At 36.1% G+C, this 23,360-nt stretch overlaps 1 protein-coding gene across 2 annotated transcripts in view; it reads right to left on the bottom strand.

Annotated features, from left to right (window-relative positions):
• si:dkey-12j5.1 (probable assembly chaperone of rpl4) overlaps positions 1–23,360 on the bottom strand; it is a 117,758-nt gene that overhangs the window by 80,336 nt on the left and 14,062 nt on the right. For both annotated transcript variants that reach the window (XM_041248837.1, XM_041248836.1), the window contains exons 7-8: positions 22,941–23,060; positions 20,054–20,122 (exon numbers count right to left, since the gene is read on the bottom strand). In XM_041248837.1, coding sequence (XP_041104771.1) covers positions 20,054–20,122; positions 22,941–23,060 — 189 coding nt within the window. The remainder of the gene's footprint in view (positions 1–20,053; positions 20,123–22,940; positions 23,061–23,360) is intronic.

The raw sequence follows: 23,360 nt of genomic DNA, 5'->3' as shown, positions 1-23,360 counted from the left end.
ACGCATCAGGTGCCATATGTTTGAAACAAAATGTTAGCAGGGAAAAATGGAAGAAAGCAACCCTGTCATCTGAAGCAAATCATGAAAGTACAGAAAGATATCAAAGGGTTATTACACAAGTTAAAAATCCAGCTATAGATGTTTCTCTGTGATGTGTTGTGGAATACACAAGGCAAAATATATGATCTGATTGGCTGAAAGATCCTGAACAGTGTATACGTATGCGTATTTCTTGCAAACTTATTTTATTCAATAATTGTCCTTTTATTGTCGACCAAATTAAACTAAACACACTACACGAAAAAAAGACGGCAGAATATCCAAATGTGACATCAACATTTTTTTGTTTAATAACAAATAGCAGCACAAATAAACATTATGCTAAAGTTCACAGACTACTTAATGTTTTCTGTTTTCAAGATGACTAAATCTAAAATGAGTGCCTGTCCCCTGGGTTTTAACCTACCGTGGCAGTACAGTTCTTGCAACTGCCAACAGCAGCAAGTCACCAGGCATTCCTATAATCCCAACAGAAAAGACTATTCCATGTTTCACACTAGAGAATAAAAAAAATTACCACACATTGCAATATTGGTAGTTTTTAAGCCTCTGCGTTTAAATTCTTTAGAAAAGGTACTGGTGGAGAGGCTCCCAAGTGGTGCTCCATCAGCGCAAGGGTGGTAGCGGTGAGCTGAGCCTAAAATAATACAATTGGCTATATCAAATTGGGAGAAAAATGGGGTAAAAATCTACTGGCGACTATTACATTTTTGTTAAATAAATAAATAAAAATAAAAGATACTGGTACACATTTCCATAGCCTGTGCCTCACAAAGAAGTTGCACAGTTGGTCCTTTGGTTTCACAGTTTGTGTTCTGTAGAAAAACAGTTAATTTGATTTCAAATTTTTTATTTATTTATTTATTTATTTTTTATAAGAATTGAGGTCATTCCACAGACCATGTGGTTTTATTTTCAGGAAATTTTTAAGTTAAACAGGATTTCGGTTCAGTATGAAACTGCCGAACAGGAAGTGCTTCCTTTCTAATCATTACACTTCCATTTGTACGATTCCATTTTCACTCCAGTAAAATGTGATAACCACTGTGTATAGTATACAAAATAAACTGGTGTGGAACCTAAAACGTGGGCAAATTGAGATCTAGACACAAAAATGTTTCAAGCTGTTACCATGAATAGCACATGAACTGATGGTTCACAAATTTAGTGACAGGCTTTTGTCAAAACTTGTGCTGTATAATTCCCCGTAAGCAGACTATAAAACAGGCATTGGCACAAGTGTTAAGGCAGAGCTAAGTCTAGTGCATCTTTTTAGCTTTAAAAATGCAATGTATTATTCCTGAAAGGATCTTTAGGACGTGCTCCCCCTCTTCCTCCCCCTCCCAGGTGACAGAATGCTTCTTCTAGAAAAAAACTCTGCTAAAAAGCCAAATGAGAGAAATAATAAAATACTTTCTTATATCCAATTCTCTTTAAAGAATCACATCAAATAACCCAGTGCACTAACTAAAGAACTGGGTAACATGCTAAGTTAAAAATAAATCAAATAATCTATTTATGATTCATAAGTTGATAAGAAAAGAAGTACCGGTATAAACAGTGTTTAATTGGCTTCCTTCAGCTGAATTTCTTAACTCTTACTTACTGCTTTTGTTTTATCTTAAGTTATATAACAAGTGAAACGTCTCGGCTATTCACTTCCATTGAGTTTGCAAATACTGTTCAGTTTGGACAAACAAATGTCACAGAGGGTCAAGCAAAATGATTGATTAGGTTAATGTCAGACTCAAGCACCACGTGAAAGACCATGAACATAAAAAAGGAACGACCAAAACAAATATACAGTAACAGCTAGATACAAATGGTGCGTTATCATGTGTTAGATATTTAAAAAGTAAAAACAATGTATATTGTTAAATACAAACAATAACTAAAACAGGCAAATACTTATCAGTCAACAAGTATTTGTACAATGTCTGCCTTAAATCTGTATAAATAATCTACTATATCTCTGTATTTGTTAATAAATCCACCCTTATTTGCTGTATTTCTGTCTTCAAAATTTTGTTTTATCAAAAATAATTCCAGACTGTGTATGAGGAATGCAGTTCTCTACACCTAGCCCACCTGTCAGAAGGGATGATCTCCATACTGTCTACTCTGTCTTACTGCCTTGCAAAAAGTAAGATTACTGTACATTACCATCAAGTGAGTTTGTTGAGCTAAATATCTTTTTACTTTACTTTTCATTCACTGATATCTTATTTAGTGTCATACCAAGATATCAATTGAGGATATGTCATGAAAAACCACTAATTATAGTATTTGTGTCATGGTCAGTAAGCGGTGTAAGGATAACAAAACTCGCCTGAATGCTTGCTTTTTATCACTGCATCTGCCATGACATAAATACTGTAATCAATTGTTTTTCATGACCTATTGTCTAATTATATTGTAGAAAATAGATTAACGCTGGCAGGCGCATCACACAGGGCGAGGCAATCCACTCAAAGGCGGAGTGCGGGCGCAAACCCGGGACCTCTCTCAATAAAATATAGCGCCGATAACGCTGTACGAAAGAGCCGGCTCCTTTGCAAGGAGCGTATATCGGGCTTATGTCTTTGTGTGATTACGTCACCTACCAGCCCTGATGCTGCCTTCCCCCGTGCACGCTACACTGTCACCAGCCATCCTCAAGTCCACCCCGGAGTTGCTCACCAGGCTACAGTCCGACAAGTGCATGCCGGGGTACCTGGAGGTTGGAGGTTACAAATGAGGCGCTTTATATTTGGCATCATGAATCAGATGAGCTGGGTTTAGTTTTTTCTACTAATGAGAGTAAAAACGTATATGAACGAACAACAATGAAAGCATAGAACTATTTTTAAGTTACAGTGTATATGAACGAACAGCAGTGAAAGCACAGAACTACTTTTAAGTTACAACTAATGAATCCTGTGTTCCATATTTTAAAATGAAACAATACTTATATTATTATTTGTTGGTTACTCAAACCTAGTACTGAGAAACTGCACAACACATTAGTGTATTACTTGTACTTGCTGAACTGTTAAAAGCCTCAATCACTCATTACTACCTAAAGATTTACAGGGCCCTGTATTTTAAAAGGAAAATGCAGTACAAATATTATACATTTACAAATACAGCAAGAACTAAATCTCTCCTTTATAAGCTAAAAAAAAAATGCCATCATCAGTAATTCGCATTTTGCTGTAATGAGGCGGTGTATATACATTGGAAACAATATTTTGTAACTAAATGCGAGAAAACTGATTAAGACACATTTTCTTACATAGTTTTACTTAATTTATGATTGAGTGGTTTCTACAAACAATAGATTAACAAACGATTGGTATGAAAAAACACACACTCATAACACATTTGGACCGCCATTCTAAAACACTTTAACATGTTTTCTAAGGGCTGTAGCTACTGGATGTATGATTCCTGTCTTCCAAACTGAAGTACTGATCTATGAAATCAACAGCAAAGCACAAACTGTGTGTACCATTTGACCTTGTGTCCTCAAAATCGCTTTACCTGCTTGTCTGTACAGATAAAGCAAATCAGATCTCATTGTCAGGTTCTTTTCTTTATCTTAAAAACTCTAGCGCCCCAAACACAAATCACAAAACATCATTTCAAAAGCAGAGAGGAGAGGGTAGGTCATTCTCATGTGATGAACAGCTCCTTTCATGACAGATCTTGCTTTTGGTCCAGTAATCAATACGGACTCAGAAGTATGGTTCCAGGGGGCTGCTCTAGTCCTTATCTGCTCGCACATACAGTGATAAAACAAAGGCACTTGTATCTATGTAATAGGTAGCTACCTCCTCATTCTTTACAGTTGAACTCTGTCTTTTCGCTGTTGTCAGAAGACAATCAATTGTCTGGTGAAACAAGGTGGTTTTAACTGCCCTACTTAGTGTTATTGTTATTTTTTTTTTACTTGAATATTTCACAATCCTTTCATAAGTTTGAATAGCTCTCGAATTACAGAAGATTGCGATGAAACATTTGGTTTTATTATTGATGTGCTGTCAACAAAAGGAACAGGTTTTCTTTTCCCCTTTCATAGTCACTTTATTTATGTAACTGCACAGTGTATTCCAGCTTTGTAACCAGACATGGGATTTTGCAGGTGTCACACAGTTCAATAACAGATGCAGTGAGTAACTCAGGTTATGAAATAGTCATGAATGTGCCACTGATTGTAATTCGAAAAGCTTATAGCCCCCCAGAAAAAGGCTCCCCTGTATGTATGACAGCTGTTGAGAGTTGTACAGCACTGAAGGGCTTTCTTAAGACACATTCTCTAGTCTGCTTTGGAAAACCAACAGATGCCTTCTAAGCACAGTTTATTTGTAATCATATTATACCAAATACAAAAATTGTGTGTTTACTTTGCTCTACCAAGTGTACATTTCTAAAGAAGTTAATAGGCTGGCCAACCTTATCAGGACTTTTTTTTTTTCTTTCTTTCTAGGAAGGATATGAAATCACAATGTAAACACAGAAGAAAACCACTGACAAACATTATGTATTTATTAAAGGCAGCATGGGCGGTATTTTGTAAAAATAAACAGTAGAAAATTATGTCATTGATTTTGGCACATTTTGCAATGTTGTATGATAAGGGTAAAATACTGTAAAGCTGTTTCTAACTAAAAGAAAATGTGCTTTTGCACTACCATCAAACTGAGGCATGGAGAAGTGGAATCTGTTGTGTGCAAACTGTTGTCTGTTCACTTTAATTGTGCTTGTTAACTTATTGGCCTTGGCTGACAAGTAAGCTTAAAAACATCCTGTGTGTGAAATATCCTGTAATCGTTTTCACAGGAATCAATTTTGAACAGCAGGTAAGCAGCTACTGCCAAACTGTCTTGCAGAGACACTCCCGGTCGCATATTTAACATAGATCGTTGACCTTGCTGTTAAAATGATTCCCTGAGTTACCCAGTTTTCTCTGGAGTTCATCTTATCTTTCAGTCCAAAAAGCTGTTTATCCCTTTACCTCCAAAAATGTTTGCCCCTTATAAAATGGCTTGGATAATTTAAATGCTGTGATTTGTTGAACAAGATCACATGACCGTACAGTAAGACAATTATTATTGACATCATAGGCCAACTTACCTCATCTATTAATATTACTACGCATTAATAGTAACAATAATCTAAACAGTGTTTCTGTGGGTAAAAATGACAACATACAACTGAAACAGCATTTAAATCACCCAACAATCTGTTTTTTTTTTCATCTCTGTCACTAACAATTACAAAAAAATTGGCAAATATACTGTTGTATTTATTTAATCAGAGAACAGAACAAAGAAAACTCCAAGGCAAGCAGTAGCAGTAACACTATTCAAAAGCCATCTGAGAAATCACCACGCAAGTCTCACTCAGCATTTAATGTACTGTATATACAGCAGCGGCATCTACTTATTAAACTACCGGCTTATAAAACTGACTAGCGAGTATGCAATTTTTTAATTCAACACAACAGATACACCTCACCACTACCCTCCGACTTCAGAAACATACTTAAAACAAAATTAAAATCTCTCCTTCTCTCTGCTGACACAACTTTTAAACTAGGTCGGGTTCGGCATTGAATTCTGTTGTGCTCGCCGCGGACGGGAAGGACTGCAGCACTGCGCAAACTGACACGGAAGTCGTTTAGTCCACATATCATCTAATGCTAGTTTACAATCTAGGGAAATTATGGCGGTTACCAGCATCGGTGTGAAAACAGCCTTATTGGTCAGCTTCTCTTGAAGACCGCAAAGCCTGAGTAGGATCATTTCCTACTAAAAAATAAAAATCTCGGAAGCCCCTCCCTGGAGTGCCAATGCAGTGCAGTGTTTGACTGTTTCATGAATCCTCCCCTCAAATGTGGGAAATCTGTCTGCTTTCAATTCACAAATGTCATTTCATCTAGAAAATTTTACTATAAATGGCAATGTTCAGTGTAATGTTTGTGGCAAATAAAAAAAAAAAAAAAAAAAGAAAAAAGGACAAAACATATGTTACAATCAAACAATCTTCAGGGACTATTTTTCCTCAGTGGAAAGATACGTAATATATTTCTTATTTTTTCTTTAAAAAGCTAGTTTGTGTAATTATTTTCCACAAAAAAAAAAAAAATGTAGCTATTTTATAAGCGAAATAACCCACTTATTGCATGCGGTAAGAATTGTCTTACCACACACCCTGTCGTGGGTTATTTCTTACATATTCATTAGTAACCTTCCTGCACACTGCTTTTTCTTTTTACTAAAACCAAAAATAACTTTTGAATACATTTTTAAGTACTTAATTTTGTAACCATATATCATGTATGACAGACTTTTTTTAAACTCATTAATAGGCTAAAATGGACAAACACGCAGCATCATTGCATGCTTATATTTTCCCTGTTCTTAAATAAATAAAGGCTGATATGCCCACTCATACATTGCGCAAAAAACAAGAAAATTAGTTATTAAGTAATTGTCAGGACCTTCTTGGCAAAACATGTAATGGTAAGATAGTAATGTGTTTTACCGTAACATAAGTCGTTTAGATTTAAACATAAAAAACTGTTGTTAAGATACTGAACATCAAGGTCTAAAAATATTGACAAATAAGTTGGGGAGTTTCTAAAAAAACAAGGACCTGCCTGCAAATATTCTAGCTGCAGATAATGAGCATTGCAATCAATAAATCACTGAAAAGATGATTATTCCTACAAGTTGAAGGTCAGCACAAGTCATTACTGCCAAAGCCAACAGATCCTGTTCATTTAATTCAACAGGCTTGGCAGTGAAAACAAACAAGAATTTCATTACCTAGAGCGAAAGGTCTCTTAGATATTCAGGGTGTTTACAGCATATTGTAGGATCCAAGTAAAACAGGGCAAGGCATCCTCATATAATGTAGTAACTTCAGCCAACATCCAATGAATGACTAATAACTTTAGTAAAACATACCACACAAATAAATACACAATTGGAGCAGAACATCTTACACCAGTTCTGAAAAGGTACTAGATTTTAATTTTGTTACTTGAAAACCAGCAGCTAAACCTTTTACTAGGTAAAAGAAAAATCGAGCTTGAAAAAATATCCACAGCTATTCAGTGAATTTAGAAGGAAGGAAAATCAATGAAACCTTATGTAAAACAAGGTTATTCTTGCTCTTTTTACTTATCTGAAAGTACTAGATTACCACCGTATTGAAGGATTTGTGTGTGTGTGTGTGTGTGTGTGTCTATATATATATATATATATATATATATATATAGCCCTCTGCTTGAGACAGAAATCTATAACTAAGTAACTGAAAATGAACAAGACAAACAACAAGTTCAGCCTAGAAGAGAAATAAACCAAACTGCAAACTGTTTGGACAGCCCAATAAGTTTAGTGCTGTGTACTAACAAAAAAAGAACAAATAAGAGAGCTTAATAATTAAATATTTACTCATCTTTGCATATACATCAGGAAGCAAATTAGGTTATTTAAATGGTTAATTACTTTAAAGTTGCATTTATATGGCAACAGACAGACAACGCCATAATTTGAATTCGATGTGCAAGCCTGCATGTCATGATTTGTGATCCTTCTATACCAGTAGTACTGGTTATTTCAGTCTGAACAGGTCCTTAAATACTTCATTGAACAATTGAGTTTGCATTAAACAATTACCTCCACAGTATTTATCTATCTATTATTTGTTAGTGTTGTCAGATGGCACTGTTCTGTGCGATTACAACATTTATAAATACATATATTTTTAACTGCAAAATATACTTAGGATTCGCATTTTAAAACATTTCAGGTTTGAGGAAAACAATAGTAAGTCTTTATTTTTTGTAACTTAAAACCATTACACTAAATGTAAAGTTAAAAAATAAACTGAAATTAGTCTACAAGATGGTCATACTTTACCAAAAAAGACCAAATCATTTTGAGTTCTAATAAGGCTTGACTGTACAATGAAACCTTATGAGCTGATTGACGAATATAAAATAAAGTACTAAATGCTAAACACAATGCCTATGTCTATATTTTATTCAAATTAGCAAATTTATTTTTTAAAGCTTGTTGTATGATATTTTTAGTACTAGCGCTCAGCCTCTGAGTTTTATCACTGCTGCCTGCTGGCTGTCAGAGCCAGAGCCTTAATGTTCTGATGTAGCACCTGGGCAGACTCTGCAGCCAGAGAATCCAAGGGAGGGGCTGGGAAAGAGACTAGTGAAAAAAGCATGAAAATAACAATACTAACAATACAATACATTTTTTACATGATTGCAATATACAACTCTCTCTCTCTCTCTATATATATATATATATATATATATATATATATATATATATATATATACCATAATTGGTCTTTAAAAACCAAACAACGTATTGAAAAATTCAGTTTTGATTTGTACAATACAAGAAAAAGGCAAAAACAACTCATTTACACAGATAATTAGGCCTATTTAACAATTATTAGAGAATATGTTTTTAACGTTTTATTTCTAATAATACATCAAAAGAAATATATACATGTTTCTCATTTAAATTCATGAGCTACATTAACACCAACCTGGCAGAATTAGATTGGTAAAATGCTAATTAAAAAGGCAAATGAATGCCTAATAGCTAATACTATTATAAATCATAAACCCCTGTACAGCAAAAGCTTATGAGGACCATTTCCATGTGCCATTCATATCAAGCAGAACTCTGTCAAATTACTTTGGTAGGCTGGTTTAAAACAGACAGAATCTTGCCAACCTCCCCAAAGTAAAATTAAATAACTAATTAATTTAGCTCTTAACTGCCTGTAGCAAACAAACACTAGTTTGACTGTGACTTACTCATCAGTTTTGAATACATACGGCTTTATTAGTGAAGCAATCTGCTAAAATTGTTGCCAGTTTGAACAGCCACCTGAATATGCTTTGATGTGAAGTCTCCAACAGAAATGTAGGAATTTGCTGCCACTCAGTAGTTGGGGTGGTTTAAAAGTATTCAGATCAAATCAATGATAGATAGACAGGAGTCAGGAAGGAAGGACATTGCCCAACTGCACTTCTGGGTGGTTGATCACACAAAGCACCCAGACGTGTGTAAGACAGACCTATTTCTTATCGCACACCCCGTCTTGGGTTATTGCTTACTTAATGTTACTTACTTAGTACATGTAGCGTGAATGTAGTGTGATTTATGCTAGCTCACGCCGTCACCACGCTGCTTTCCTGTAGATTTCAACTAGACCTTCACGCTACTCCCATGCTGCCTTCATGCGACATTCTTATTGTGGTCAGTGAGGGAACAACATTACAGACAGCAATATGTGCTGAATGAATGTAAACACAGAGCACAAGAATAGATGGCCATCCAGTAAAGTGGAGAGGGAAGAGAGCTGTTTAACAATAATGGTCATTTTGGTTTAATTATGTACACAATACAATTCTGCTCCCCCCCCCCCCTAGGTTCTTTTTATCTGATTTTGTTTCAGTATACAGTATTACTGGTTTGTAATGGTTGTATTCAAAATCAATCTTGGTAGAATAATGACAGGTATATATTCCTTTTCTTTCTTAATTCTATCATTTTTCAATATTATATGGATAGTATTTTCTGCGGAAACAAGTGACGGCTTTGGACAAAGGGTGTTTTATTGTTTTACTTTATTCTCACTGCCGTGTGAGAAATTCCAAACTAGATAAACAAGGTGTCTAAAATAACTGAAATCTTTATTTCTTACCAAGTACCAATAAGAAATTTCTTATTTGGTGGGTTCATCAATAGATTTTGTATTTAAGTAAGCCAAGTTAAATGTGGTAGAAAAAACAGGGCTTTAAGTGATCGTTGTCTGGTTTAATGTATATTGATCTAAAGTTAAACTATGTTCAAAAAATGTTTTAGAAAAAAAAAGAAAAGAACTGGCAAAAAAGCCATATTTTGCTAAAATTGTTAGTTGTTTTTAAAATCCAAACTACCACTTGCAAATCCAAGTCCAAGACTCATGTACAAGCTTACAAAAAATAAAAAAAAAATGTTTTGCATACAAAAGTAACAACGCATTGTACAATAAATTAACACATAAAAAACCCTCTGGAGCTTTAATAATTGTATTTTTATTATTTTTTACATTCCTGTAGCCTCTCTTTTTTTTTTTCTACAGCTCCTGGCAGCACACTGTATAGACGATTAATGAAGCTGTTGCAGAATTTCCTAAATTCCCGAATTGAGTTAATGAGCTCTAGTCTTGTTTGATATTTAAATTTAATTTTTATTCGGTGATATCATGGGACAGGTTCAGCACGGAAGAGGAGGCCTTGGTCTCAGTTCAGCTCCTCCTACATAGCACAAAGCAGCCCCAGCTCAATGGAGGAAACTCATAGTCCACAAGGTGCAAAAGCAGGAGGACAGGACAAGGTGTGTAAAGGGCGTTTCCCAGACCAAGCAGGGAGAATGGATGAGATGGTAGAGTGTGGAACAATGCAAGATCGGCTGGCAAGACCTATGGACAATGGAACAGAGCAGGATCAGTTTCCTCATCATATTCCTCCCATCACCACAGAACCTAAACCTCTGGGGGGAGGGGGGGGGGGGGGATCCCTCATGTCCTTTGTGTTCATCACCTGCAACATTAAGGCACATTTTGACAGGTTTACTTGGCGCCATGACCAGGTGCTGCGATGTTTGGCCTTAGCACTGGGAGACAAGCGTAACCTGACCAATAAGTTGCCACCAGTTCCAGCAAAGCATTACACACAAAAGACAATATTCTTCCATCCAGGAGAGCAACCACCAAGAAAAGGTGTTAAAATCAAGCCTCGCCCAGGACAACTGAAAGCTGCTAGAGACCGGAAAATGCTGGCAGATGTTGGTCAATGGCTTATTTTTCCACCACTAACCTTCGACCAGATATTGTTTTGTGGTCTGGATCAGCACGCCTTGGTAGAGTTAACAGTGCCATGGGAGGATGCTGTGGATGAGGCCTATGAGAGGAAGAAACTTTGCAGAACAGCGAGGATGGAGAGTCTGGGTTTACCCAGTGGAGGTGGGTTGTCGAGGATTTGTGGCACACTCTACAACCTCAGAGATGTTGGGTTCAGTGGTCAAGAGTTGCATCGCACAGTGAGAACTTATCTGAAGCAGCAGAAAGAAGCAGCAACTTGCTGTGGTTGAGATGAAAAGATTCTGGCTGGGGATCTCAAGCACAATAGAAAGAAGGCAACACTGATGTAAGGGTAAGTAAGCTGGGCTGAGTTGAGTGGAGGACGGAGAGGGGTGATGAGGGAACGCCAGAAACGCTGTCGAGCCCTCTTGAGGTGTCGTGGGCTAGTCGACCAAAGACAGAAGACGGAAAGTGCCCACTTGAAGACCCCAGAGATGTACCCTATTTAGATCAATCCAGACAGCTGGTTCATGCCCGGAGCCAGCATCGCAGCCGTTGTGTGTGTTGATGCGCTGGGGAGGCAAAATAAGCTGATCCCTGGAGCCAGCATTACACTTTGGCAAAAGAAACGCAAACGGATGGAGATGCAGATGGATCACATTAGTTTACTGTAAAGCTACATCTTAGTCGGTGCTTATCTTAGCAAGAGCCAAGTTCAAATCAGCATGAAGTTTTAACATCTACTCTCATGTAATGGAAATCATCATCAGGATTTGCATGCTGGATAGATGTTTTAGAGTTAGTTTGCTTTTTGTAAGAAATTCATGAAAACAAAAAATGGGGCAGACCAGACCACAGCAGCGCGGGAATAGGCACAATCAACACTGCCAGATCACAAAGGTTCAGGATGGAACTGCATTGTTTTCAATTCATTTTTAGAAAGTGGTCTGTGGATTTTGTCATAGTGGATGAACACAGCAATTATTATACCTGTCAAAAAAAATTCGCTTATTTGCGCTGCCAGGGTATTTTGCATGTGTTTATGAAGCAGCAGCTACAATACAAGTGCTTTTATGTTAGTAGGGTTATTCAAAATACAATTGGCCTCTATTAGCATTACTGTAAGCTTGCATATTTTAACTACATTGATGATTTTATTTAGATAAACAACTGAGATTTTATTAAGTATCGTAAGCTTTTTGCATTGTTCAGGGGGCATGAACGAGGGATCCTCCTACCTACTTCTTTCTTTTTAATAATAGCTTTAAACCCCTAGCCTTGAGTATGTTTTTGTTTTCCACCATCCTCCCCTCCTCTACTATGATTTTCTCTTCTGTTCCGCTACTCCACCCTCCTCTGCAACGGTCTCCCTCTTGGGGGTAAGTGAAGCTCACTTCCCAACCTAAGAAGCCCAGCCGTCGCTGGCTTCGTCCTCCGCGAGTCAAGGGGTACCCCCAGCCAAATCTAACAATCACTAACAATCACTGTCATCTTCCCATTTCTCTCCTCTAGATTCCCCTTGGTCTCACCTCCGCAAGCCAAGGGGAATCTCCTTACTTTTCTCCAAGCCCTTGAACATGTCCAGTGAATAGGTGGTTAAAGGGCTTATGGTGCGATGTGTTCTGTGTGCATTTTTTTCGCTTTTTTTTTTTTTTTTTTTAATTTTTAACGTATTAGTGAACAACCCTTTATCTGTGAAAATAATGGAAATTACTTATTTTGTAACACCAATTATTATGCTAAACTTTTAGCTTTTCAAGATTCATTTCTTTCTGTAATATTAAGCCCATTAGTTTGAGTTTATTGCTTTCGAACTGGAGGATATATGTGCGAGTATGCAATGTTTTAAAAAAAAACTGCTGAAGCGACACTCTATAAAGAGCAGTGCTGTATAAGCATTTACCTCGCAGCACCAGTGCTCCACAGCCCCCCCCCCACCCCACCCCTCTCAATGCGCTGACGACACTCAATCTCAACGCATCCTTCACTCAAGTTTCACGGGCCATTCCTGCAATGTCCACGCAGCACTCAAGCTATATTAACGCAGGAATCCTGCGTAGATCACGTTACAATCACGCTGCATATACAGTATACATAGGAAAACATCCTTACTGATGTACAGTGGTCTAAAAAAAGAGCAGTCAATGTGAAACAATGGACAACAAAAGAGTTTCAGGATCTTCCACCTTCCTCTGGACAATACACTAAATCAGGGGTCTCCAACCCTGGTCCTGGAGAGCTACTGTGGCTTCTGGTTTTCGTTTCAATCAATCTCTCAGTTACTTAATTAAACCAATTATTAGCTTAATTCATCAAGATTAACAGGTGTTCCAGATCTTTAGCCACTGACGATGTAAAGACACCTATAAAACCTGCTGGATAGGGGCTCTCCAGAACCAGGGTTGGAGACCCCTGCACTAAATAAAGGCTTTCAACTGAGTACAACACGTTAAAAATGCCACCCTAAGAAGATGTAGTTTATTCTCACAATGTAGTGAAACAAGCTTTTATTGAATCATGAATGCCATGGGATATTACAAAAGAAAAACACACAAGGAGTTTTGGAGGCAGCAAATTAACAATGTGTCAGTACCATGAACAAGAAAGCCAGCATGACACAGCCATGCAGTCTTCTATAAAATATAGCTTATGACATCCACGATATAAACTTTTATGGCTCCCAATCGTAAACCGATGTCACATACATATATTCATCATTACTACACATTACTACACAGCCAAAGCAACCATGCTGAATATTAGGTCAAGCTCAGGGTCACCAACACCTGCAATGCTTGGTTATTTCAACAAATTAATGTAGACAGTACATTGTGGGGCAGAAGCAAAAACATCAAATAAACATGAGAGGACTCTTGAAACAGATTACTCATTAACATTGGGAATCACTTTTATGTTTTTCAGCTTTAAAACTGTGTTCATTAATTGTCAACTTTAAAAGTTGCTTAAACACTGACAGTAAGCTTTTGAGCAAAGTTTACTTTTTGACCAGACATCCCGGTTTAGCCAGGACAGTCCCGGTGTCCTGACATTTTTCCCCGAAATCTTTAAAAGTCCCGGTTTTCAGCCACTATCTTTTGACAAAATAATGTAAACAACTGCTTGTTATATAATAAAAAAAGAGTACTATTGTAATCAATAACTTTATTTTTATAAAGTGATTAAAACAGACAGACATATGTGCTTATTCCTCAGTGCACCGTGCATTTTGATTTAAAATATTCAATATGAATCTACAATTCTGTGTTATACAGGAATTTTGTAACTGTTCAATTTTGGCGCAATTTAGCCCAAGAAAAATGCCAAAACGTAAATGTATTTTTAACAACGATCTACAGAATTATTATTATTATTATTATTATTATTATTATTATTATTATTATTATTATAACACCACAATATGGCAAGTTAAACTAATTAGCTGCAAATTATACACTGAAATTGTATTGAAATTAGCTAGCTGCTTAAAAAAAAGGAGAGTGAGAGGATGGCTACTTAAATAACCATTAAATAGTCTATATTTAAATGGTTTAATTAGTCTTATCGATTATTTAACAATATGTCCCGGTTTTGAGCTTTGAAAATCTGGTCACTGTAACAATACAGTAGTTCATTTTGACCCCAAAAACAGCATGGGAACCTGACATTTAACCAACTGGTAAACTGTGCCGGAGGTCAGATGATCAACATGTGACATAATTTAAGATCCTTTTCCCTGCTGTGGTTAGGAGACGCCAATGTTTGCCCAGCACAGCACGCGCCTCAGAACTCAGCACGAAAAGCCACACAAGTAAGCCATCAGAGTCCCTCAGCAACAAATGCCACAGTGGGCGGCTTTAGTCTCTGCATTGAGATAGAACACGAGAAGCGGGCTTGTTTCACAGTCGGTAGAGGAATACCCAGTCAACTAGCCTCAGAACTCAGCACGAAAAGTCTCGGATGCAGATAACGAAGACCTGACACGATGACAAGGCTTATATCACAGTCAGCAGAAGATGTTAAAAAAAAGTTAGCAAGCAAGAATCTGCAAGGGCTTGGAACAGCGGATGTCTGTTCAAACAAGATGTCGAGAATTGATTTATATGGAGCACACAGTGGGAAAGTGGGAAATTGGATGGCAACTGCAGAAGAATTGATTTCCATCAGAAAGACCATCAGAACAAAAATACCTATGACATTTTCAGCGTCCATATTTAGAGTTTGTGCATCGGAACAGGATGCTTGGCAAGGTCCTCTCAGAGAATTAGGGGGAAATAATTTTACACGGATGGTTTTCTTACAGAAAAAGTATGTTTCATAAAGTATACTCTATTTTTTCACAGACCACAACACTAGCATTAGCAAGAAACAGCAAAATAGACTCACTGTAGGACATGAAGCTGAGCATGGGAAAACTTGTGAACAACAAATCTCAATAGGAAAAATGCAATAGTAGGATTTTCTTCAAAAGGCAACAGACGGAAATGTTTAATTTGATTTGCTTTAAAAAAAAATCTGCTTTTTGTATTATGAATATGGAGTCAAATGGAGCCAAGAATATTGAATATGTTTTGAAAAACTCTCAAGAAGGTACAATTTCTAATATCCAAAATACAAAATATTTCATTTTTACTAGAATAAAGTGTCTTCTTTTAATGGTACACAAACAATGCTTTCTGTTGGTCCATCCAGCCATTCTTCTGTGCATCTCACAAACCAGGTGAGTTATAGAGGCCATTGTCACAGATAAAGTGGTGACGTACAAGAATGGGATCAAAAGCTTTCCACCAAAGTCAAGGCCTGGAATACCAGGCCAATCCTGTTTTTGAGTTTACACAAATATGGATAAAGATTTTTTTTTACAATTACAAAAGGTACAAACAAAGCAAATATGTCAAGACATATATCCTATATTTTCAACAATTCTCATGATCCAATTTGATTACATATGTTACATGAATATAGTTAAATGAAAACAGATCAAGCCTGCCCTTTTTTGCATGGCACAGAACAGATGCTACAGAATTGCTGGTGTTGTGTGTAAGCTAATGGCTACACGCTTCAAGATATGCCATATACTGTTACACATACGCTTACGCAATGATTTTAATAAAAAGATTTCTGAACGCCAGGGTTTAAAGTTAATTTACTATGGCAGTGAAAAGATTAACAATCAGTGCCAGATTTCTCCACAATATTGTGAAAGCACATTTCAACAGCCCTCTCAGCAGAGTAAAAAAAAAAAAAAAAAAAAAAAGGCTGCACTTAACAGTAAATCAGGCTGAAAACATTTACCCCTGCCAACTATGACCAAAGTGTGGCACTCAAGAGTCCAACACAGTTTTTAAAGAAAAGCACAAAAACCCATATCAGATGGCATACTTGTTTAGCCTGCTACATTTTTAAATAAAAGTATAAGAACATAATATTAACCCCTTTGCTGCCAGGGGGTACTAGCTGTTCCAACACAAACAATCACATTTTCCCTTAAATTAAATAAGCACAAAAGGACAAAACGCCATTCTAGGGCATATAAAGACCTGAAACATAAAATATGTACATATTTGTTATCTCTGGATATTGGACTCTCTAAGCAATTCAAAACTATGACGATTTTTACAATGGAAAAATACGTTCCAAAGTTACACGTCCAAGTACAGTAACGCTGTAGTCGGAGTCATAGGAAGAGACCTTGCTATTTGTGTTCCGTCTTATAACGAGAATGAAAGTGTTAGTGTAATGGCATTATGGGGCAAGCGGCAGCCATGACCAGACAGCCTTATAACATGTCCCACGGGATACAGGGCTGCATTATAATGAGGGAGCACTATAATGAGAAAAACACACAATTTCTACTGGATCTGGTAGCCTTACCACAAAGCCCCGAAGGATTGTGAGTAAGAAGCCTTCCAGGAGATGGTTTTCTTACCCATTCCTTAAACCTCACTTTATGCTCAATGTTTTGAGCTGTTTTGGCACCCCAGTAAAATTAAATAAAATGTGTAATTATGAAATAAAGTATTTGTAGGGACAGGAGAATGAAAGAAAATCAAGTCAATAAGTAAAATATTTTTTTTTTTTTTTATTTTTTTTAAATCAAACATGTAGGGTAACAAAAATAAAGTACAATCGGACAAAAAGTATAAATATGATAACTTTTAGTTTCATTCAAATGTGGGGAACAGAATAAATCCAGATATAATGAACAGTTACATAATAAATGTAGATGAGAACGAGATAAAATCAGGATCAGTACATGTGGGGGAGAGAGAAACATAAGAAATACAAGTGGTTCGCAAAAAATACATCGCCTATCACAAAACTACACAAAAGTATTCAACAATCAAAACTTTCAAGAGAAGCTATTTTTTAGTTTTAGATTTAGAGCTGTCCACCAGACAGTCTATCCCAAAGCAAGCCTGCCATACACAACAAGTGACATGTATCAGGCTTGGAAATGTAATCAAGTAATCATCTGGTTCACGTAACATGTTTATTTTTCATCTCCGATCGCTGTAAAAAACATTTTCAATTGATCAGTGCTCAGATCATGTGTGATCTGTGGTATACGACACTTATGATAGTTGATCACACAGAAACTTTGTAGCTGGTTACAGCAAAAATTTACTATAAAGAGGTTCCGATTGTTACAAGCTGACTCAATAAGTTGCTCCTGCAATTAAGTCACAATGTCAATGATCTGCCCCAATGCAAGAAATAATAAGATGCAACCTAACATAGTTATACTCCAAATGAGATGCACATTAATAAATTAAACTCAGGATTGGAAGATGAACTTCCTTTTGCTGCAATCTCTTTCGTAAAAGAGGTTGGATCTTTAAGCTGCCCATTTTAAAGCTGCCGTGAATAACTTGCAACAGCATACAAGCAATTAATTAAATTATAAGATAGTTGTCGCTTTGGTAGTTATTTTATACCCTTCACCTGCTGCAGCTGAACCAAGAAGTTCATTTATCTCAAGAACAACTTCCCAGCAAACTATTCCAAGTAAATAAAGAGCAATCGTTATGTCACTTAATGTCTTGTTTGAGTTTGACATACCTGGTACATTCAGTGGCACTGGGAAAGCACTTTTAGTGACGCTGGAGGGGTTAAAGTCTATCAATACAGCAATGTCTTAATTACTACAAAACATAAATGAGGTCAGCATCTCATCTGTGGATTTACTGGGGATTTCTTGTATTTTCTATTCTGCATTAGGTAGTTACATCGTTTCAAACACATTATGTGGACTGCAGAACCCCAATTTGTAATCTTCTCCCTGTCATTTTCAAAGTGCCTTGTGGTCTTTGAGCATCCTGGCTTCACCTTATCAGTATCAATCATGCTGCCGACAACACTACAGAACTGAATAAATTGGAAGTGCTCAAAAGGCAAATGGATTTGCCAGGCAAAGCATAGCACTGTAATCACAAAATAATACTGTAAATATAACCTTAATTGCAGTATCTACTATTCATCAAGTCCATATTTGTTTCTAATACCAACAAATGCATTCATATGTTGTTTTATTGATTATTTACAGAGAATACTACATTCATGGAGTTCTTGAGGATGGCAAAGTAACTGACAGCCATCCCCATTAGAAAACTAACCACAGTACTCCATGAATGCTTTTAGACATTACATGAAGCACTGAATTAAATTCCATCAGGTCAAGTAAATGTGTGGGCAGGGCTCTGCTCTCCAAGTTTACCTAAAAAATGCTGGTTCCCAAATCACTGCACTGCATAAAGCACTGCTTTTAAATGAAGCTGACAGATTTTAAACAGAAACCTAAAGGCACTTCAAAACTGATTGTATTCAATTAAATATTATCATTCTCTCATCTGCCTGAAATAGTGTAATTGCAATTCCCCATGTTAAACTAAGCAGCATCACAATTTTTGCACATCCTAGCCAGAAATGATAAACTACTTGCATGACAATGATGTGTCTGTTTCCTGTTCTTGTTCTAGTGCCTGCCAGCAATGTATAATTTTGTGAGCTCTTGAGGATGATCACTGGGAATCTTGTATTTAACACATCATTGTCTTAAGAGTTTGAGTAACCTCTGTTGCTCTGCTTTGTAACAGATTTCTTGAGCTAGAACGGCACTAATGCTAATCAATACATAATGCTGTGATGGTCCAACACTGTCCACAGCTTCATCACATATCCTAAATGATGCGTCGCAATAAATTTCAACCATCACACATATTTAGGCAGTGTGAATACAGCATTAGAACAAGTTCTATATAAGTTACACAGTATACTTTTCTAACCTTAGTTTGCAGTAAAAAACTTACTTTTAACACACTTTTAAATATCAGGAAGACTAAGGTGGAAAAGGTTGGGAAGCAGTTGTTTATTTATTATCTATCTATCTATCTATATCGATAAACGAGAATAACCAGCAGCCAGTTTTGTTTAATTTCATGTTAACATTAATTACAGCAACTTTTCAGTTTAGTTTGCATCTGTTAGCAGCTTAGCCACCTTCCGTGGTTGCTAATCCAGCCCTTATCTCAGTCTGCAGTCTGTGGCTTGAATCGACAGACTAAACGCATTCATCTAAGATTACAGTTCCTGTGGCTGTTTATATGCCCCTAGTCAGCCCTTTGTTGAGCAGATTCAAAATAACACAATTTTCAGTTGGTGCAAAATTAAAATCTCAGCTGCTCAAGCTAAATCTAAAATGTGTTAAAATGAATACACTTCTGTAAATTCTCCTTTCCCCTGTACAGTAAACAAACAACCAGTTACACAATGGAGCAACATTCCCACTGTAGATTTCATTCTTTAACATTCATTATTATAAATGAATTGTCCTAAATGTCACTGAACACAGGTGAAATGTCTCATTATTTTGCCAACAATACCTTCTCAAACGGTATGAACTGCACTTTTATTTTTGTCTACTTTTTCACCAGCTAAGGCTGTCTGCAAGTTTCAACTGGAAATTTTAAAACTCCTTATCAGAGTAAATCAGGCCAGGCTTACCACTAAGAAATACAATCCTGTCACTCTTTATAAAACACAGACAAACTCCAGAACAGGCTTTGTACATTCTATAATTAAAAATAAAATGTTATCAAAAGTAAAATAGTCACTGCAACCATACCTCATATTCTTCAGCTTCAATCAGTAGCTTGGTTGTAGTTATTCTGGATTCATATGGAGGAAACATGTTCTAAAAAGAAAGAAAAAAAATCCATATGTTGATTCAATAAATTATATTCAGATCAAGGTTGCAATTATGAGTAGGTTTAAAGTATGTATTCCTAGCTAACGTGTTTCATAATATCTTATGTATGAGGAAGGCATAAGGTTTTGATCGTAAAACTTTTTTTTTTTTTTTTTTTAACACTGGAAACTAAACTGTTTGCAAAGCTGCAGTAGCCTTGGTTTGTCTCTGATGTACAAAGTCATCTTTCCTCTGGCTACCTGAAAAAGGCAAAGCCTCCTGCTTTCTTTTGACTTAATATAACAATGCATTGAGCATGTGCGGCAGTTTCTCATCTCACAAGTGAGAGAACAAACATAGATGTTTTTACTTGATTAGCTACAATGGATGGCCAAAAAGTAAAATTGATTTTAACACATGGACATCACAAATGAGTATCTTCCAAGCCTCTTGATTTACCACAGCCCAAACATTAGTCATGCATACATACATTCAGAACCATGCAGCCTTATTTGGAAAGAAGGGTACTGTTTAAATATTGCATTTACATTGGAAATGAGTCTGACATGTTTGAGCTATTGAGTGTGGATAAGCATCTTGCCTCAAATCAGTTATATTCCAACTGGACACTAATTTGTCTGCACTAAAGTACTATTATTTAATTTATCACAGGACAGAAAAAAAAAACATGTTCAAGGGAATTACTCAGATTTTTCGAGAATCTGCACATTCCTACATGATACAAAGGAAAAAGTAATCAATTAGATGTAGTAATTACTCAGTTGTGAACAGTAAATCACTCACTAACTCATAAGCTTAATTTTTGCAGTTTTAGGCCTAAACTGAATCCCTTCCCACTACCTTAGTTTCAAATAATAAGATTGCAACATTTCTTTGGAATGTTTGTAGTGTTTTACAATCAGAAACTCAATACTGGTCATGATTGGTGGGCTCAGACTTGTGATCAGTTCTGCAGATTATTTGCTTTCCAAATTTGAAAGTTGTAGTACAGCAGTATCTGCAAATCTTAGCAGCAAGTCATTCAGAGGTCTTCTGAGGTAGACTGGTAAGTGTGATGACAGGTTGGGTTTCATGGGAGATTTTTACCCCATGCTGCTGCATATAACCTTGCTTTTCTGAACAGAAAATGCCCTCATTTACAGAACATCTGAAATTTAGTCTGATGCCAAGTTTGAACAAAATCCACTAAACTTTTATAGTACACTAGCCACCAACATGAATTGGGAGCTAGTTCTGTAGGTATGTGAAAATGTGTTATAGCACACCTCAGGCACAATTTCAACTCCTTATAATAGCCTTTTGGATTTTTACAAAGAAGTTTAACTTTAGATATGTTAGGGGAGTTTTTTTTTTTTTGATAAGATATGGTTTAAAGCAGTGGGGGAAATGAAAATGGTTGCATAAACAGTACTTAACCTGCTATGTATAAATAATTGAGATTTTTAAAACAAAACTGCAATTATCTGTGTTTAATGGCTTTATGCATTATTGCTTTCAACCACAGTTTGCACCTACAAATGGCGGATATCATCGAAGAGAGAATTTATTTTTTTTGCTAAATATTCATATATATATTTTCTAACCACATAGCATATCAAATATTTATTTCTGGGATATTATTAAATTATTTAAAACCCATATGCATTACATATGTAATCTGTCAAGCTACAAAAACAATATATGCTTAGGAAACTAAATAAAAGTTAAATAGGTCATCTTACAAATGTTGTTATTAAAAGATTTTGAATCCATCATCATGCAGTTGTCAGAGATACATTATACACACTCACACATACTGATTACATAAAAGGAACACCACTTAAGCAGTATTTAGCTGTACATAAGTGTATATATATAAAAAAAACTACAGTATATTAAAACTGTATGGGATATGTCATTACAAAAATAAGTAAAATAATGAAATGTGTAATTAAATGTAATTAAATAAATTAATATAATTGCAAAGAAAACAAAACTGTTCAATAATAACATTTTAGTTTGATTGGAACATAAATACAAACAGAGGCGGCTGGCAAAACTTCAGTATTCAAAATGTTTTCATGCTCTAAAACAGTGTGTGCCATTTTGCGAATTAAGCATCACAAACAGAACACATTAAACGTACGACAGTATGATACTCATCTCCTTACACCTCTGACTATTAACTGATGCAACATCTGTGCACTATGAAGTAAGAAAGGTAAATTGCACAATGATTTTTAAAGGCTGCTGGATGCAAAACTTATCTTTTAAAAAGACAGTTTTACACTGCCACCACCTGGCACTAAATAGAACAGTCACATAATTCTGTAAATTTAGAACTAGTTCTTTGTAAATGCCATCTTGTAGGCTTGTTTACCTGGCCCTGTCGTGTATTAGTTATTATTCCTATTTTTGGGGCTTTGAAAGTTTGAGGACTTCCTGCAACTTCATGTCTTGTAAATCTGAGATGGTTATGAGGGCTGACCCTGATATCAGCCGCACTTCACAAGGCACACTTTAACACATGTTCAATGTTTCGCTTTCCTTTTTTTATTTCATTGAGATAACACATTTTTTAAAAGCATCACCTTCCACCAACAAAAAAATCTGTCATGCATGCTTTTGATAAAACGATTTTCTTATTAAATGTTGTTTCTAAGTTGCAAGTGTTTATTCTAAGCGCTTTGGGAGAACTTCCGAAAAGATAACTAAAATAAATGTATGATAACCAGTGCACATAAAAAGTAATATTAATTAGGACTGCAAAAAAGAAAGATTTATACAACAATAAATACGTTAACTGATTAAATACTCAAATGACCTCCAGGCTCTCGCCATCCTGCACCCCATCGTCTTGCTTTTCACGTGCTGTCTGGTCTGTCTTCTTCTGCAAGCTGGGAAGCCATGCTGCAAGACTTCTCATTAGAAACTCTTTTCCTTCCTGAAATAGAGCAGCACAATTTTAAACCACCCCCCTCCTAGTGTTTCAAGCGAACTGTCCTGCGAGGTCTGATACCATCAAAATATGTACTTAGGCTTTAAAAAATTACAGAGCAAATAAATGATGAAGAAGCCATTGAGTTTATGGATATTTTTAGAGACAGCTGTATTTGTGAGGCTCATTAAAAAAAAAAGTGCCAACAGGCTTGAATAATGCCTTCGCTTTGAGTTTTATTTAATAATGCATTTAAGTCAGAAAATGTATACTGCAAGTAGTAGGAGCAGCATTTTATTCTAGGCA

Source organism: Polyodon spathula, chromosome 4 (genome assembly GCF_017654505.1).
Source record: "Polyodon spathula isolate WHYD16114869_AA chromosome 4, ASM1765450v1, whole genome shotgun sequence".
NCBI lineage: Eukaryota > Metazoa > Chordata > Actinopteri > Acipenseriformes > Polyodontidae > Polyodon > Polyodon spathula.
Note: the sequence above shows the minus strand (reverse complement) of the source record. Positions and strands in the feature narration are given on the sequence as shown.